Raw genomic sequence first — 19,251 nt, forward strand, 5'->3', positions numbered from 1 at the left:
CTTTAAAAGAGAAATGTTAACCTGTTTGTCGTGAACAGACAAATTATCATCAGTGTGAGTGTGAGAAGAGAAATAAGAGTCCAGTCAAACACCTGAGGAGCATCAGCTGTTTTTACTGAAAAACTGTAACAGGTTGGTGAACCAGGCACCTCTGTAGCATCACACTGCTACTGTACATACAAGACAACACCCACAGCACAGTCACTGATTATACAATGCTTCTAATCAATATGTTCATCAATATATATTGTATTGTATAATCATCAGCTCTGGGTTACAGCGTGGTGGGGTCAGAACTTAGATCATGTCTTAATGCATGGAGACCCACCACAAAGTGTCACATTTTGTGGTTTTGGCTCCTTTTTATTCCACTTCACACTTTAACATCTGGACGTCAGAGAATTTGATCCAAGTGGAGTTGTTGTTTCTCACAACCTGCTCTGTGTTCCACACTGAGTCACTTTGAGTCAGTGAGCATGAAGTGTCTCAGACGATCACCTGTGTCAGGTGAGTTCATTAGAGTCAAATCCTTTTTTAAAAAAGCAACAAGTTTGTGGTGTAAAAAAGACGATAAAAGCAGGTTAACAGCATGAATATATTTCTAAAAGATTGTCGTCCCCTGAAAGGCTCCACCCTCCAGGCCCAGTGAGCTCTGGAAGATGAAGACTGGTGTGTACACAACAGAACTGGAGGCCAGCAGGTGTGTCAGACAGTTTCCTCACAGGGCGGCTCACCAACACCAAATCATTTCAAAGATCAGGTTTTTGAACTTCACGAGGCTTCACTTGAGAACAAGCACCGGAGCAGCTGGCAACACCATCAACTGGGACGTCCTGCACCTGCAGAGTTGACAGTGTTGCCATGGGAATCGGAGCTCAAGCTTCAGCAACAACCCTGCTTTCCTATTGGTGCATAAACATCTAAGGACACAACACCTCAGAACGCTCAGATTCTTCAAACTGTCTCTTTGGACTTCTTATCCAATCACACCACTTAATTCTGATCAAACTGTTGACAGATGCTTCACTACAGAACTACACGCCTTCCATATCTGTCTAATGGTCTCATCTGGACATCTGAAGACACATCGGGCCTCAAGCAGGGATGGCTTGTATGAACAGAGTCAGTCCTGAGTGGCACATACAAGAGACTGAAGAGAATTTGGTTTTAGGTACCGACCAAAGTTCTGACTGGTCCACACCTGATGTACCAGTCAGGAACAGACAGTCTGGCTCTCTCCACAGACGAGCAGAACACTGATCTGACTTCAGGTAACTTCCTGCAGAAAGACAGTTAATAGTTGAGTCTTAAATACTGAGGCTGTGTCGGGAGCTCAGACTCACTGATCTGAGGAGAAGACTCAGCTATTAACCATCTTTCTCCAGGAAGTGACATGTTGTGGCTCTACAAGTCATAATGCCTCAACCTGAATGAATGTGGGGTTTAAATGAGACATGAAATATATATTTAAAACATATTTTTAGGAAAATGTTTTTGAGTTTATTGTCATATTTCAGCACAGCAGCATCAGGTTACTGACAGGTTACTCACACAGTGCAACATCACCTGCTCCTCATCAGAGTTGGAAAACAGAACAAACATAGGAGGATGAGAAGACAGAAACAGTCCACATGAGGTCCACTGAGCAGCTCTGTTGTGAAGCAGCTGATGATATTTGATGAAAATCAGCTGCTACAGAGTGAACAGTTGAAACAATCCTAAACATTCTGAAAGAACTTGTTTGGTCCATCATTTCCTGTCTACACAGGACAATCAGAGCCACTCTGAAATACATTTCTGACTTCTGACTTTGTCCCCAGAAGAAAATAGATTCAGGTTTCGGAGAAAAAAGTCAGAACTAAAATAAATGTTGGCCCTCTTCCGTCCCCACCAAGTGGGGAAATAGAAACATGGCTCTTTTTTTTTTTATTTGACAAAGAAGTTAAATCGGACATCTGATGAACAAGATCACAAATCTGAGCAGATATTTGATCCTGACCCTTGAAGGACATTGCTAAGAATACATTTCTGGTGGTAAACTCACTAAAGAAACATTTCATTTGATTGACTTATGGGGGATTCACCGATCTGTCACAGTGTCAAACATCGTCACATGAAAGCAGTGTGGTGAGTGTCTGTGCAGAGCAGTCTGAGTCAATCTGGAATGTAGGAAAAGAAATCAAAGACACTATTTACTACTTCAAACTCTAAAACAACAGAGTTAATCAATGGGAGCCTGGTCAGTCTGATTGCAGCTGAAGTGTTAAAATGCTGAGTTCACAATCAGCACAAATTAAGCATGCGACCCAATGAGGCTCAGCTGTGGTACTGAAGGAGCACAAAGGTTTGGGGACTTTGTGTGTCCTATTTGACATTTTACAGATTGACAGGAAGTCAGGAAGCTTCTGCGTTGTTGTGAATAAGCAGACTAAGGTGCAAATGTGCTCACAATATCCTGAGATCAAATTGTTTTACAGCTCACCTCCCACTCTCCCGTCACTGTGGAACAGGCTATTTTTTACCACAGGAATGGCTTCAGAAGAATCTAAAATTAAGTCTTATAAAGTAACATGGAAACCTGAGGAATTAAAAAATAAAAGTCCTAACAAATACACTGCATTTAAAATCAGAAAACTGAACTGTTCTCTTTGGATGGAATGATTGTGTCTGCTGCGTGGGAATGATAGAAGACAGAAGAAAAGAAGGCAACATGTGTGTGTGTGAGTGAGAAAGAGACTGACCCTGAGCTCTGGTGGTTCTGATGACACTGAAACCAGTCTGCTCATCAGCAGACCACTCAGATGATACTTCTTCAGTGTCACACTCTTCGTCTTTCAGTGTTATTCTTACTGACCCAAATTTAAACTTCTATTTTTTATACTAATTTTTAAAACCTAAGACTGCTTAAAAGCAGAAAACTAAAACAAGGGTCTTATCAAACTCTATCAGTTTAATATCTTTAAGATCACATTTTCACGTCAAGCTTATTTCAGTTTGAAGCTTCATTCTGGACGGGCACAGAAGTTCTCATGAACCTTGAACTACTCCGACATGGGTTAGGCATCTTTTTATCATTTTAGTTCCCTAAACCTAACGAAGTGTTTGTTCCCTAAACCTAACCAAGTGTTTGTTCCCTAAACCTAACCAGGTGTTTTAGTTCTCTAAATCTAATCAAAGAGCAACAGAAGTCCTGCACTCAACTCATTCAGCCACTATGGATTGGACCAGATGTGGACCAGATGTGGATTTTGTCAGCATTTCAATACATAGAAATGATGGTGCTGGAGCAACATTAACTCTGATGTTCCAGGAACATCAACAACAGGGTGATAACAGACACATGGCTTTAAATACTGGTGTGAGCTGGCCTGAGAGCTGCTGGTTTGAACAGGGTCACCCATCATGTTCAGGGTGGGGAGAGAACAATGGGCAGAGCTGTTTACAACCATTTGGTACAGAGGAGGCTTTCCACACTGGTAGAGCAGATCATTAAGATACCAAGGTGCAAAAAGCATTTGAGTAACAAAAAACATGGTGGAATAAAAACAAAGGAACAAAAACATCAAACTCATTTACTGCTGCGTCTGAATCTTTGTAGACATCTGCAACCAGCACAGATGATCCTGATTTGAGAGTAACGCTGTATAATTCACTGGCACACCTGAGGAACTAAAGTAAAGTCAGTAAGTAACAATCATGGAATGTGATTTTTCCTGTCAAATGGGTGGAAATGCAGGCAGTGGAAGACTTCCTGTCAATCAGAAGCTGGACGCTTCCTCACACAGGACTTCAGTGTTATCACTGCGCAAAAACACAAAACTTAAAATCAATACATAAGAAGCTCGTCAAATCCAAAATATTAAGAGACAGTTTCTTTAACTTGTTTGTTATTTTAACCTACATGTTTAATAGACCAAACTGTCAGTATCTCTGCTATCTCTGCTACATAGATTGTTCACTGGCAGCTGAATGTTCTCATGTTGGAGGTCCAAATGAAACAGGCTCCAAAACACATCTCAGCCCTCAAATAGTTGATCTGCTGTATTTTAGCAAACCACCAAAACAAGATGATGCAAACTAAAACTCCCTTACTCAAAAATGTACCATCCTCAATTAAGTTTGGCATTAAAGTGCACAGATAGACATGTTGCTCACTGGTGACTGACTCCAGTCAGGACACCACCAGTCAGTCACTCTCATTCACTCCACACAGCAAACACTAGCTATCAAAACCTCATTACCATGAAAGTGGAATGGTTTGTTTTTAATGGCTGATTAGTAAAAGCAATTAGTAAAAAATAAAACACCTTAACAAAACCTAAACAGCAGTCTAACAGCTCATTTATGATCACAACACGAGCTGGTGTTGGACCAACCAGCAACACACACTGAAGTGTGTCAGCTGATAATGGGATGTGTAAAAAGGCAACAAATGACTTTCCTCTCTCTCTGAGAAAGATTTAGAAAAGCATTTTATCCAGTGTGATCACAACTACCTGCTCACCAAACAACAGACTGACATCAGTGACACAATGACATCGTGTCTCTCACACACACACACACACACACACACACACACACACACACACACACACACACACACACACACACACACACACGTACTGCCATCAAGTAAAGAAAGTTACTATATAAATACTGAAAGGTTTAAAACACTCAGTCCACAGGGAAATGCACACACTCGTATTCAGAAACTTTGCCTTTAAACGAGCACTCAGGTTACGACGTCACAAAGCCTCAGTCACGCCCCCAGACAGAGCTGAAAACATCGATTTATTTGTAGCTGCGAGCTCTATCGTGCATTAAGGGTGTAAATAACGTCTTTTCAAATCAATTTATGATCTCCGACTTCTGGAGACTTGGGAAGCACATAACAGAAGGCTAGCCAACTTTTAATGTGATGATGAATTCTGCAGCACATGTTGAGTTTGTTGACAGCAGGGTAAGAAAAGTTGGTAAAAACTTAAAATGACAGAACTGTAATTAACTAATGAATGCAAGCAGAATTTTTGTTAGAGATGAGAAAGAGAGCAGCAAACGTGACGGTGGTGGTGAGTGTGACAAGACCGACAGAAATAAAGATGTGGAAATGTATTATTATTATTATAATGTATGATACTAAATTTATCCAGACGAAGGGGAAACATGAGGGAAGTTTTGAGTTTGCATGACCTTGGCAGAAGGGGAAATTAAAAGAACACATTTTCTCTGACATTGAAGGATTAAAAGCCTTAACCACTGTTTGAGAATTCATGGTAGACTCACAAATGTTGAGAAGTATGACTACATACTGAACATATAAATATAATAAAAATGACTTTGTGTTAAGACAAACATGGTATTTCTTAAACTGTGAAGTGTTCCTGGAGTTACACCAGCATGAATCTCATGACTGTACACAGCATCACATTCATTAAAGCCCACTGAGGCAATGTGATTGTGATTTTGGGCTAATAAATAAAATTGATTTTGACTCCTGCATGGATCCTTCAAAACCAAACCAGCTGGAAGAGACACTTCATTCAGATTCATCATTTTGACTGTGACAGTTTGGACCAGCTTGTGACAGACAGGTGACAGACAGGTGACCCCCTCCCCCCTTTTCATTAGGATCATGTTTCAAAAACCAGTTCAACAGATGAAGCTGACATAAACCAAGGGTCTTCATTTTTCCAATCAAGTTTTCAGGGGACAAAATAAAAATGTCTTGGGATTCATCTTAAAGATTCCAAACACTTGGGTGGACAGATGGTATTTAGGCATCTCTTCCACTCATACATACATAAATAAGCTAGCATACATTCAGCAAAACCATGTCCAGATGGAGGAGAGGTGACCTGGAGTTACAGCAGGATGATTCAGATGATGTTCTGGAAACAAAAGTCAAATTTCCTTCTCAGCTCCACGGCTGAGCAGTCATTCCAGCTGCTGCTCCACAGTCTGAACTCTGCACTTTTTCATGTTTTTTTCCCTAAGTATTTGATATTTCAGAATACTTTCACACAACCTCCTACTTTGGTCCGTCTCTTATTTACAACCACGGTTACAAATAATTGCTAGTCTGTGTGTGTGTGTGTGTGTTTTCTAGCCAGGGTCTCAAAAAGATTGACGGTCAAGTGTTGCACATCCACGAACAATAAAACATTTTAAATCACTGTTTGTGTGTGTGAACACAACAGGCATCCTACTGCAAGTCACTATTCCTACAAAGTGCGTGTTTCTGTGTGTGTGTGTGTGTGTGTGTGTGTGTGTGTGTGTGTGTGTGTGTGTGTGTGTGTGTGAGAGTGATTCTAAAGCATGTAAGGTGCAGGTAGGCAGCTCTGTGATGATTTGAAGGGGCAAGCTGAAGGGTGAGGGAGTCAAGCCTATGACCGCTTGGTATTATCAAATGTTCATCAGCAGTCTGTTGGCTGGTGGGACAGCCGAGGGTCAGAGAGAAGATCACAAGGCCAAAGAAGGTGCCACTTTTCAACCCTCTTCATCCTCTTATTGGAAAAAAGGGGCTTAAGGTTCAAATGATTTGAGGTCCAAATGACAGACTGACTTGAGATCTGTTGAGCTTTGAATGGGTGAAAGGGTGGGGAGAAAACCTTTTGGTCCTGGACAGCAGCAGGTTGAAGCTGTCAGCCTCTCCATGTGCAGGAGCTGTGTGGCACCGAGAGGGAGCAGGGACACTTCCTGTCAGGGTGATCGGCTTGCGGTCCATTTAGCTGCGTTGTTCATGCTAGGCTGAGGCTTTGAGGAGAGCCCAAGCAATGGCTGAGGTGTGGGTACAGTTCAAGAGTCCACCTGTGGGTGGCTGTGGATGTCAGGGAAGTTGTTCACCCACTGCTTGGGTAAGGTAGAGTTTAGGTGATTATCCCCCCCGGTTATTATTGAAGGTAGGAGCAGGAGGTCCATGGCCATGTTGCTGGGTTGTTTGTTCAAGAGGTCACAGTTCCTCCCGTCAAATAGTTCTGAACCCGAGCAGAGGCTCATGCATTGGACAGGATTATGTACTGTAAGCATGACAGTTTCAAACTCGTCCTTGATTGAGAGTTCAACGCCCGACTCGCTGGGTAATTCCTCAGTTAGGAGGTGGAGTTCCCACCTTTGAATAAATTCTGGACCCAGGCGAGGGGCGTGGCCTGATGTCAGGAGTCATCATCGGTGTCCTCTATCAGAACCTTGGTGTCACGGGTCTTGGACCTGAAGAGGGGAAAAGGAACAAAGTGTTTACAGTGCTGACTCAAACTACACAAGGTGAGGCACAGGTCAGCATGTTGATGCCATGTGTACAGTTGCCTCATCATCTGTTCTTGGTTATTAAAGCCATGATTTGTCCAGCAGGCTTAAACTGCTGTAAACTCACACTGGAAGTATAAAGGTTTATAAACCCTCCCACACTGAGAGGATCACATGACCTGAAGACTGAAATATTACCAGAAACACACATCAGATATTAATAAATAATTTTCAAAGTCCATGCATGGAAAACACTGAGCACAACGAACAACCCTGGACTCCACCACCTAATGTAGCTTGTGATTCATTCACACTTTCCTGTTAATGATCTTTTCATTTAATCAAGAAGGAAAAGTATTGAGAGTCACGTGGGTGCGGCCAACAAGATGACGGCTGGTTAGAGGCTCTCCACCTTCCAACATGTAAATTTGTAAATTATTATTAGTTAGTGGCTCACAGTCCTTTAAGTTTTGAAGCCGTTTGATTGAGTAAAGAGCCTAAGTCCTTTTGGGGGAGTAAATGACACCAAGATAAATTAGAGATTTCAGCGTCAAAGTATTTCAAGAGCACGGGCCGCGTGTCCACTAGGGCTGTCAACGAATATTCTAAATTCGAATATATATTCGAATATTTAAAAAAACGGAGATTCGATTGTGAAAATTAATATTCGACTGTGGAAAAAAAACACATCAGCGGCTGCTTTGCGAGTGGGCGCACTGCATGACGGGTCAGGGACAGGTCACTTGCACAGCGTCACTCACTGCTGAAAGTGAGACGCGACAAAAACTGTGGCAGATGCAGATGGCAGAGACAAAAACGAATCGGCAGAAAGTTCAGAGCCCAACTCGCCAGCAGAGATAGCGGTTTGGACTCCAAGCAACCTAAAAAGCCCCGTTTGGAAATACTACGGATTTTGGTCAGTAGACGGCAAAAATGCGGAGTCTCGAGATAAAGTTGTATGCAAGCTGTGTAAGCTACAGTTAGCTTACCATTCCACCACTAGCAACATGAGGGGAGTTTGCGCATAGAGAGAGAGGGGGCGAGCGAGAGAGAGGTCTACGGTCTTAAAAGTTTTACGGTATAGGCCATTAGTTCATTTACTTATTTTGTAACATACCTACGTATGTTTTCAAAGACACGTTAAAACTAAAATAAAAATACCTATACAAATAGTTATGTCTCGTATTAAGTTTGTCCTCCTGTTATTGACATAATGCGCAAATCTAGATATTCGAATGGTTTGAACCTATGTGTTTTTTTTAGAGAGAATATTCGAACGTCATTTTGGAGCAATTTTGACAGCCCTAGTGTCCACCGGAGCAGGAGAAGTAAACAGATGGAAGTAATGTAGGAACGCATTCAAACCCTCGAAAACCATAGCAAATGAAACAACGTGAGACTCATTGGCCTGAAAGAGACTTTTGGCACCAATGGGACACTGTTAAACTGTGTTCAGAAGATTTTGACCGAGGGGCTCGGAGTCCGTGTCGATCCTGAGTTTGAGATTGAAAGTGCGCACCGGGCGCCCGCACCAATGCCGGACCCAGACCGGCCTCCAAGATCGGTGCTTATACGTTTCCTGAGACAGTCAGTGAGGGACAAGGTGATTACCGCGGCGAAAGAAAAGCGTGGGGTTGAGTGGGAAGGATGTCGACTTTCTGTGTTCCCTGACATGACCAAGGAGCTGGCAGAGAGGAGGGAGGCTTTCACCGTGGTGAAGCGCAAGCTCTAGGAGTTCAACGTGAAGTATACATTGGCCTATCCGGCCACACTGAGGTTGAAGTGGAAAGGGAAAAATGAGAGTTTTGCCAAAGCGAAGGATGCAGACAAACTCATCAGCGACAACGATCATGAGGATGGTGCGGATTAAATGTGAGATAAAAGATAAATGGACACTTATCTGGACCTGAATGAGCCACGGGAATGTTGTGCGGACTGTCGGGGGAGATGGGCCTGAAGGAGCTACCGTCGAGGGAGGAGAGCAGCGGTAACCCACAGACCAGATAAGGTTTTACTTTAAGTTTAGGTTTGATATGGCAGCAGAAGAGGGACTGTCAGGCAGCTTGCGGGCTGGTTTTTGGTTTGGTATAATTTGTTTTTTCCTCATGTGTTCAGTATGTTGGAAATGTTCTTTTTCCACACTTTGTATTTGTGTTTATGTTTATGTTTTGATGGGGCGCATGGCATTAGCAAATCATAACTCAGGAAGGGGCAGACATCATAGGCAGATATATTTTATTGTTAATAGTATGACATGGATACAACAATACATGCAGGTAAATATGACAGGGAAGTGTATTAAATATGTGTCCTGGAATATTAATGGGAGTGGAAACCCAGTTAAATGGCGTAAGAAATTGGCATATTTGAAAACCAATCAGGCAGATATAATTTTCATACAGGAACCTCACCTAAATGAGGGAGAGGAGGTCAGATTTAAAACAGGATGGACAGGACATATTTTTCACAGTTCACTGTCGAGTGCACGTAATGGTGTAATGATTCTGGTTAAAAGGAATATACAGTTTGTGTTATTGAAAGAGGTTAAAGATGCAGAAGGGCAAATGGTATGTGTACAAGCATTAATAGAGGGAGTGAAGGTTATATTATGTAACATCTATGTGCCCAACAAAGGGGATCCACATTTTTTCCATGGTATAAATAAGGTCTTCGGAGACATGGATGGGCATATAATATTAGCAGGAGATTTTAATGAAGTGATGGACCCCATGCTGTATAAAAGCAGGTCTAAGGGTCCATTGAGGACCAACGATAGAGAGGCAATTCATATGCTAAATGAAGATATGGGACTAACAGATATATGGAGGCTTACTAACCCCCATGGGAATATACCTTTTTCTCTCACTGTCACAAATCTCATTCCAGAATTGACTTGTTCTTAATTGCAAATTCCCTGATAAAAAGTGTAGTTAGTTGTGACATAAGATCTATTGCCATATCTGATCATGCAGCAGTGGAGTTATGATTAAAGGTGGAGTTGGAAACAGGTGGGAGGCCTAGATGGAGAATGAACACCTCATTACTACAGGACAAACATTTCAAGACATCGTTGGGTGAGGATTTAAAATCGTTTTTCGAAATTAATATTGGAAGGCACAAAAGAAATTAAAACAGTTTGGGAAGTGTCTAAAGCCTATATAAAGGGAAAGTTGATAGCATATGCTTCTCAAAAGAGAAGAGACAGCTTTAACAAAATCAAAGATTTGGAGAAGGAAATTAAATTAAAGGAAAATCAATTATCTGAGCATTATTCAGAGTCACAATATCAGGAACTTTGTAAGCTGAAATTCCAGCTGCACAAAATTTATAATAAAAAAGTAGCATATGCTCTGTTTAGATTAAAAACTAACTTTTATGAGGGTGGGGAGAAAACTGGGAAAATATTAGCTAGACAAGTAAAACAGAGGGACTTTTCGAATACCATCCCAGCCATTAAACAGGGGGATACCCTAGTTACCTCAAAGATATAATTAAGGTATTTCAACAATTCTATGAGAAACTGTATACATCGACAGCGTTTAGCAGTATCGATCAAAAGGAGCAAGAAATGTTCTTCTCTAACATTGACATGTCTAAATTACTCTTTGACAATGCAGAGAAACTAGAGTCTCCGATAACTGATTGTGAAATAAGGAAGGCAGTCTCATTAATGAAAACCGGGAAATCACCAGGTTATAATGGATTCCCTGCGAAATACCCTGCGAATCCTAAGAAGGATAGGGATATAACAGATCCATCTAATTTTAGACCTATCAGCTTGCTCAATCTGGATTGTAAAATATTAACAAAGGTGCTGGCCCTACGCTTACAACAAGTCCTGCCCAACATTATACATCCTAACCAGGTGGGTTTTATGAAAAATAGATCCTCTACAGATAGTATGAGAAAATTGTTACATTTAATGTGTTTGAGCCAGTCAAAAGATGCGCCGATTTTCTTAGATGCCGAAAAGGCCTTTGACAGGGTGGAGTGGGGATTCCTCTCCTCCACCCTGACGCATCTCGGGTTTGGTCCATGCTTCTCCAGGTGGGTTAAGATATTATATAAGGAGCCAAAAGCTGCAGTGATAACTAATGGGATAATATCACCATTTTTTGGCCTCTCCAGAGGGACCCGTCAGGGCTGTTCTCCGAGTCCCTTACTGTTTATAATTTTCTTGGAACCGTTAGCGGTCAGTATTAGGATGAATAATAACATTAAGGGAGTTGAGGTTGGAGGACAGGAACACAAACTATTGCTTTATGCAGATGATATTTTGGCTGTGGTGAGTGACCCACTTACCTCATTACCACATTTGATGGACACCATTCAATTGTATTCTAAATTTTCAGGCTACACAATTCATTGGAATAAGTCTGAGGCTATGCCTCTATCCAAATCATGCTTTTCACACATGGTGGAAAAAATTATATTTAAATGGGTCCTTAAAGTTATGAAGTATTTAGGAATTAGACTCAGCCAAGATCTGGATGAACTGCCCCTACTGAATTTTAACCCAGTTTTAGGAAAAATTAAAGCTAATGTAGAGAAATGGGAAAAAAATCAGGCTTACTCTGTGGGGAAAGGTAAATGTTATGAAAATGAGTGTTGCCCCTCAATTTAACTATTTGGTTATGACGCTGCCAAGTGCTATTCTGCCTTACATTTTTAAGAGGTATGACAATATAATCAAACATTTTCTTTGGGAAGGGAAGAAAGCAAGAATTAAATTGAGTAGATTATGTGCCCCTAAGGAGAAAGGGGGAATGGGGTTACCAGATCCAAGATTGTACTATTTAGGCATTTGAGATGTCCAAATTAGCCAAATATTGGGAAGAGATGGGGGACACAGTAGACTGGATGGATATTGAGAACAAATTGTGTTCACCATTTAATCCGACTGAGAGACTGTCTCAGCGAGTCAACACAACAAATCTAATTCTTGTTCACTCTGGGGAAGTATGGTCCAAAGTACATAAAGTAAATAAGTTATCACATTATGTACAAAAGTATGCATCCTTGTGGAACAATCCTGCCATCTGTATTGGAAAAACACCGGTCTGTTGTAATCAGTGGCATTCATGTGGCATACACACTATAGGAGACTTGTAAAAAGATGATGTATTCATGTCCTATGCTGACCTTACTCGCAAATTCACTCTTGAAGGCAAACAACATTTTTGGAAATACCTACAAATGAGAAACTGTGTAGCCTCTAAATTTAAAGTAATCATAGAGAATCAAATTCTGGAATATCTTAAAAGGCCACATGAAACGTGGGTACGTCAAGCAAGATGGCAGCACTCTAAAAGAGCTCTGCTCACCCACCAATATTTACTTAAACTTTTTGCATAATACTCCACACTTTTTGGTAATATCAGCTTCCTAAGAACTTCTGAATCACTGAGGGAGGTTATTTTGACCCAAATGGCGACTTCGAAGTATTTCAAGGCCAAGGCGACAATGAGCCGCATGTCGACTAGAGGAGGCGCATCTCCGGACAAAGACACTCTTGGCTCACCACCGCAAGGTGAGAGTGACCAAAAACACCGTAGACATGGATAATCTGTTTGCTGAAATCACCAAAATCAGTGCCACGCTGCAGGGGGTGGCAGCAGATATATTAACTATCAAACAAACAACCTCTGAGCTAAAGATAACGGTGAATGGGATTCAGGAAAAGTTGGAAGAAGCAGAAGGCTGTATTCACCACCTGGAGGACACAACTGAGGGGCTCATTAACAACAGGGACTGCGATGAAAAAAGGATGGATGCTATGTGGAACTGCTTGCAGGTGCTTGAAAATCACAGTAAGAGAAATAACGTGCAACTGGTGGGGCTGAAAGAAACCTACGGGACGAACGGCACAATGGAGAGCTGTGTGAAGAGAGTGCTGAGCGAGGGGCTCGGAGTTGACGTGGACGGTGAATTTGAAGTCGAAAGAGCGCATCGCTCGCTCGCTCGCTCCCGTGCCTAATGACGGCCAGCAGCCCTGACCGGTGCTGATTAGATTCTTACGACAGTCTGCAAGGGATAAAGTAGTGAAAGCAGCCAGAGCAAGGCGCGGGATCGAATGGGAAGGCATCCGACTTTCGCTGTTTTCAGATATGACGCAGGAGCTCGCCGAGAAAAGAAAAACTTTCACAACCGTGAAGAATGCGCTGCAGCGGCTCAGCGTGAGATACACACTGGCTCATCCAGCGTCCCCGCGATTCACGTGGAAGGGGAAGAACCAAAGCTTCACAAGCGCTAAAGAGAAGTTCATCAGGATTAACTCCAATACAGATGGTTGAGCTGAAAGGATATGTCTGTTAAGAGAAGTGCCGTACAGCGAAGACTGACTTGGACAATACAAAGAAAAATAGATTTAAGAGTGGACAATGTCTTAAAGAGGTGGGAGTGAGTTTGATTTTGTGCTGCCTGAGCAACAAAGCCGGAGAGCGAGCTTCTTCTGGCTGGGTGTACGTTACACCATGGACCTAAGCCTTAGGTTTCTTTTTTGTTTTTTTGTTCGTTTTATATGGCTGGAGGAAAGCCAGAGGCCCCAAGTGTTATGTGGGCTTATTCTAAGTTAGGAGTTTATTCTTTGTTCTTTTTTTTTTTATGTGTTTCCTTTTTTAGAAGTGTTATGGCTTACTCTGTTACACGTAAGTTGTGTATTAAGCTACATTTGGTGATGACAGATGAAAGTATAAATGACACAAACGAGTCATGGCAATTACAAGAGGCGCTAGTGGGGGACATAACTAATATTGATCTAAACTTAGTCTCAACAGGCATAGACTATTATTCACATGCAAAATATGACTAGGCACCATGTTCACTGCATAAGTTGGAATATCAACGGATGTGGGAATCCTGTTAAGAGAGGGAAGGTGTTGACTTATCTGAAGCATAATAAGGCGGACATAGCTTTTCTCCAGAAAACGCACTCTAGAAGGAGAGGCACTGAAACTGAAATGGAGTTGGGTTGGACATGCTTTTCATAGCTCCTTCTCCAGTAAGCAGAATGGAGTAATAATATTGATAAACAAAAATTTAAGTCTTATTTTACTCAAGGAGATAAAGGATTAAGAAGGCAGAATGGAGGATCACGTGGGCTCTTGATAGAGATGGCGGCATAGAGAGTTGACACAAAAAACCCGACACAAAAAACAAAACTATAATTATTCCCATTATTTTACACAATATATAGTGGCTCAGTAACGGGGATATATTTTCTTCTCTTCGAGACAAGATACAAATGTCTAGTTGAGAACTCCGGAAGCTTCAGCGCCTCAAAGATTCACCACTGCCACGGTCGGCGAGAGCTAGCAAGAAAATGGACACTTTCGTTAGCAGGCCTTCAGACGACACGCCAGCTAAATCAAGTGCAGCCGCTGAGGAGCCCTCACTGAGCTTCCTCACCACAGAGATAAGAGCAATCCGTATGTCCACACAGAACATTAAGCAGGATACAAAGGAAATTAAGGCTACTGTGGAGGACATTGAAGGGAAGATTAGCACGCTAAGCTCGCACATGGATGAGGCAGAAGAATGGGTTGCTGCACTGGGAAGCGCCGCTGACACATCCAAACAGCATGTCAAAGCCTTCCAGGAGAAAAAACAACAACTTCAAGAGCGCGTCAAGGATTTGGATAATAGAGGACAACGCTGCAATGTCAAATTCCTGGGCATACCGGAGCTAAAAGAAGGGAATGACATGATTCAGTTTTTACAACAAGAAATCCCAATCATGCTGGAGCATCGATTCCCGACACTGGAGATACAGCGCGCACATCGAGTTCCCACTGGCCCGCTGAGACGAGAACAGAGAGGGGGGGACCGACCACGGCCCGTGATGGTCAACATACTCCGTTACCAGGTGAAAGAGGAGATACTTCGAGCAGCCAGGGAAAAAGGTCAGATCATGTGGCAAGGAGCCAGGATCATGTTTTTTCTGGACTACTCTAAGCAGACCATGGAGCAGAAGGTGTCCTTCAAACAAGTTAAGACTGATCTGAAGAACAGAGGAGTCGAATACATGCTCCGCTTCCCCGCCACCCTGGAGATGAAACATAACAGAGCGCTTCATCGTTTCATCTCGCCCGAAGAAGCATCGGAGTTCGTCAAGAGGAAGATTATAAAGGAGAGCTGAGGTAAGGACAAAGCTTGGGGTAAATAATCAAACCCTGATAGGCTCCTAATTATGTTGTAATGATTGTTATGCTGATACTGCTACATATCAATGGAGCCTGTCAATTTTCTTTGACTTTTTCTTTTCTCTCTTCTTCTGACAATACTTCCTCTGCTGTTCTATTATACTCCACCTATTTACGTGTAACCTAGGCAGCAGTAAGTCAGATTTTCTTGGTTAGCCTTAAGTGTTATAATAGCTCCCATCCCATACAATAGAGACTCAGGAAGGCCATATTTAAGGCTTTCTTTTTTTGGTTTCTTTTTTTCTTTTTCTCTTTTAAATTTTCTACTTTACACAATTAATGAGGAGCTTTATTTAAGTTTTGATACTCTCCATTTAATACAGCCAGGTAACAGTTCAAGGTTTCCTAGTTTTAGTGAGTTTATGACCTGGTTTACATGCTTATGTCCCAGTCTTTTGAATCTGACTGGGTTTGTACATAGTTTTTTTTTTTATGTCTGTAATATTTGTTTGCCACCACACTGTGCTATTTTGGTAGTAATAATGCACACAAGATCTATGTACGCTTTACTACTTCATGGCTAGCATAACTGATTTGAAAATTGCCAGTTGGAACCTTAAGGGCCTTAACAATGTAATTAAGAAAAAGAAAATCCTGACATATTTGAAATCATCTAAAGTCGATATAGTCTTTGTCCAGGAAACACATCTAAACATGAAAGAATCCTTGAAACTGAGGTGCTCATGGGTGGGGAAGGTTTTCTCAAGCCCAGGAACTGGCAAAAGCAGAGGGGTTTCCAGTTTGATTAATAAGGCAGTTAACTCTAATGAAACAGATGTGCTAACAGACTCAGATGGTCGATATGTGATAGTGTACGGTCAACTACTGGATACACCAATTGCTCTTTGCAATATCTACGCATCCAATTTCGATAACCCAAAATTTTTTCACAACTTATCACAACTTCTCTTGGACCTCGGTGATATTCAGATAATACTTGATACTGGATCAAGATCTTGACAGATCATTGCCTAGATGCAATACAGAAAGCAGATCAGCGGCTGCCATCAGACAGCTTGCCAATGACTTTGGTCTAAAAGATATTTGGAGATTAATGTCCCCAGATGGAAGAGATTATTCGTTTTTTTCTTCTCCCCACAATGTCTACACAAGGATTGATTATTTTTTAATTTTTTCAATCATTAGTTGATTATTCTCTTAGCTTGGATATAGGTAATATAATCATTTCAGATCATGCCCTGGTTTTCCTCTGCCTAACAAAATTTTCACAGGCACCTAAAAGCCGGAGATGGCGCCTAAACGTATCCCTAAGGAAAGATAACTCATTCCTCGAGATGATACGGAATGAAACATCACATTTAAGGAAACAAATAGTAAGCAGAATAGCACAATTTCTATTTGGTGGGATACTTTGAAAGCTTATTTAAGGGGGAGAATTATCTCTTATGCCTCTTTCAGAAAGAGATTAGCTAATGAGAAATTCAACAAATTAGACAGTGAACTTAAAATGCTTCAAGTCTCATATTCTCGGACCGGGGACAGGTCCCCACTAAACAAGATAATTGCCACTAAATTTCAATAAAATAAATTATACTATAAAAAAGCCGAATATGCCTTGTTTCGAACCAAACAGGCATACTGGGAAATGGGTGAAAGGCCTGGCCGCCTACTGGCCTACCGCTTAAAGCAACAGGACAGTATGAACCATGTAGCTGGCACGCGACAGCCAGATGGCCATATCTCTACCTCCTCTAAGCAGATAAATGAAAGTTTTAGATCCTTTTATAACACTATTTATTCATCACAATGTGATATGGATAAACAGAAATTTGATAGTTTTTTTGCTGATCTTAATCTCCCACAATTAACTGACAGAGACAGAAACTTTTTAGAAGCGCCAAAAAAAATAGAGGAGGTCTCTCAAGCAATCACAAGCATGCCACCAAATAAATCTCCCGGCTAGATGGACTGCCTGCTGATTTTTATAGAACATGGCAGGCTGGCACCTTACCACAGTCTATGCACACTGCAGTTATATCTTTCATTCACAAAAAGGGGAAAGATGATTTAGATCCTAGTGGCTATCGACCTATTTCCTTACTAAACTGTGATCAAAAGATCTTAGCAAAGGTATTAGCAAATCGCTTGTCAAAAGTCATTGGAAGTATAATTCACATAGACCAATCAGGCTTCATCCCAAATCGCTATAGCTCCGATAATATTAGACAGCTAGTCAATTTACAGTATTTAGTATACGACTCCATCCATCCAATAATCGCTTTGTCACTAGCTAAGGCTTTCAATTGCGTCAAATGGACTTATCTTTTCGAAACACTTGAAAGATTCGGCTTTGAGCAGAATATTATTACATGGATCAAAACTTCATATAATACTCTCTATGCTTGTGTTTTGACAAATGGTCTTATATCTAATCCATTCCAGCTGCATAGGTGCACAAGACAAGGTTGCCCCTTAAGTCCGGGCTTGCCTTGGAGCCTTTAGCGCAGAAACTGAGGAATAATTCAGATATACACGGGATCACAGTGGGCAGTATCCATCACAAACTTTTACTGTACGCAGATGATATGTTAGTACTACTAACGCAACCAGAAAAATCTGTACCCACTTTATTAAACTGTATTGAAGAGTTCACATTGTTATCTGGATATCGCATCAATTGGGACAAATCTGAGGCCATGCCTATATCAGGCTATTGCCCATCTACCCGAGTCCATCAGTGGAAATTTCGCTGGGCTTCAAAAGGTATCAAATATTTAGGCATTCAAATAACTCCTGATTATAAAGATATGGTCCGAGAGAACATTAACCTACTGCTTCAGAAAATGAAATCAGATTTTGGCAGGTGGACTAAAATCCACCTTTTGCTCTGGGGAAAAATACACTGTTAAAATGATGACTGCACCTGTGATTTATTACATACTATCTCACTTTCCTCTGAATATTCTCGAGTCCTATTTTAGAGATTTTGACACCCTCGTTTTAGATTTTCCCTGGGCAATTCACATCACCGTTTAGGAATAAAGAAATTACAGGCCCACACGAAAAGAGGGGGATTTTCTCTTCCCAACTTCAGATGGTACTGCTGGGCTTTCAATATGAAACACATAAGAACATGGTTACCTAATGACAAGGCAGGAGATAAGCCAAGTTGGTTCCAAATAGAGGCTGAAGTAAGTGGAGTTATTTAGTACAAAATTGCCATTACAGAATGATAACCCTATTATTGCGTGAACGTGGGAGCGTGCCTCCAGGCAAATATAATATAGTGACCGTTTAGGCTAGAAAAATGTACTAAATGACGTTATTTCGAGTAAACTCTGGATGTCGCCACTTCAGGACACTTGGATTGCAGCGGACGAGCAGTATTACAAAGTTTTTGTGTAGTTTTATGGACCTTTTCCTCTCAGGCACAATTGACGCTCGTTATATGGATTACTGTTGCCGGAGGGTAGCCCCGCGGGTCTCCAGCTGCACTTTGAGGAATAAGAAACTACACCGGACTTCTTATCAGCATGTGGGTGAGTCGATAATGACTGAATTTCATTCTAGAGTGAACTATTCCTTTAATGTGGCATAAACTACATAGAGCAGGCCATTGGGACTTTTTCAAATCTCTATGGAATAACAAGCAAATTCTGATTGGAAACAAAACAGTTAACTGGACTATTTGGCAAAAAGCAGGGATAACCTATATTTTACATTTATTTGATAGCAATACCAAGCAATTTTTAAGCTTTAACCAAAAAGTGGATTGATACAAATTACTACATAATCAATACTGGAGGTATGTCCAAATGCAAAGCACCCTGTCTAAATGGTTAGGAGG

The 19,251-nt window shown here is 41.4% G+C and overlaps 1 protein-coding gene across 1 annotated transcript in view; it reads right to left on the reverse strand.

Annotated features, from left to right (window-relative positions):
• Positions 1-93: 93 nt before the first annotated feature.
• The window catches only part of LOC141016515 (xenotropic and polytropic retrovirus receptor 1 homolog), a 96,391-nt gene continuing 77,233 nt past the window's right edge, over positions 94-19,251 (reverse strand). Inside the window, exon 16 of the mRNA XM_073490909.1 lies at positions 94-7,206. Coding sequence (XP_073347010.1) covers positions 7,152-7,206 — 55 coding nt within the window. The 3' untranslated portion in view covers positions 94-7,151. The remainder of the gene's footprint in view (positions 7,207-19,251) is intronic.

The sequence above is a fragment of the Pagrus major genome, chromosome 21 (genome assembly GCF_040436345.1).
Source record: "Pagrus major chromosome 21, Pma_NU_1.0".
Classification (NCBI taxonomy): Eukaryota; Metazoa; Chordata; class Actinopteri; order Spariformes; family Sparidae; genus Pagrus; species Pagrus major.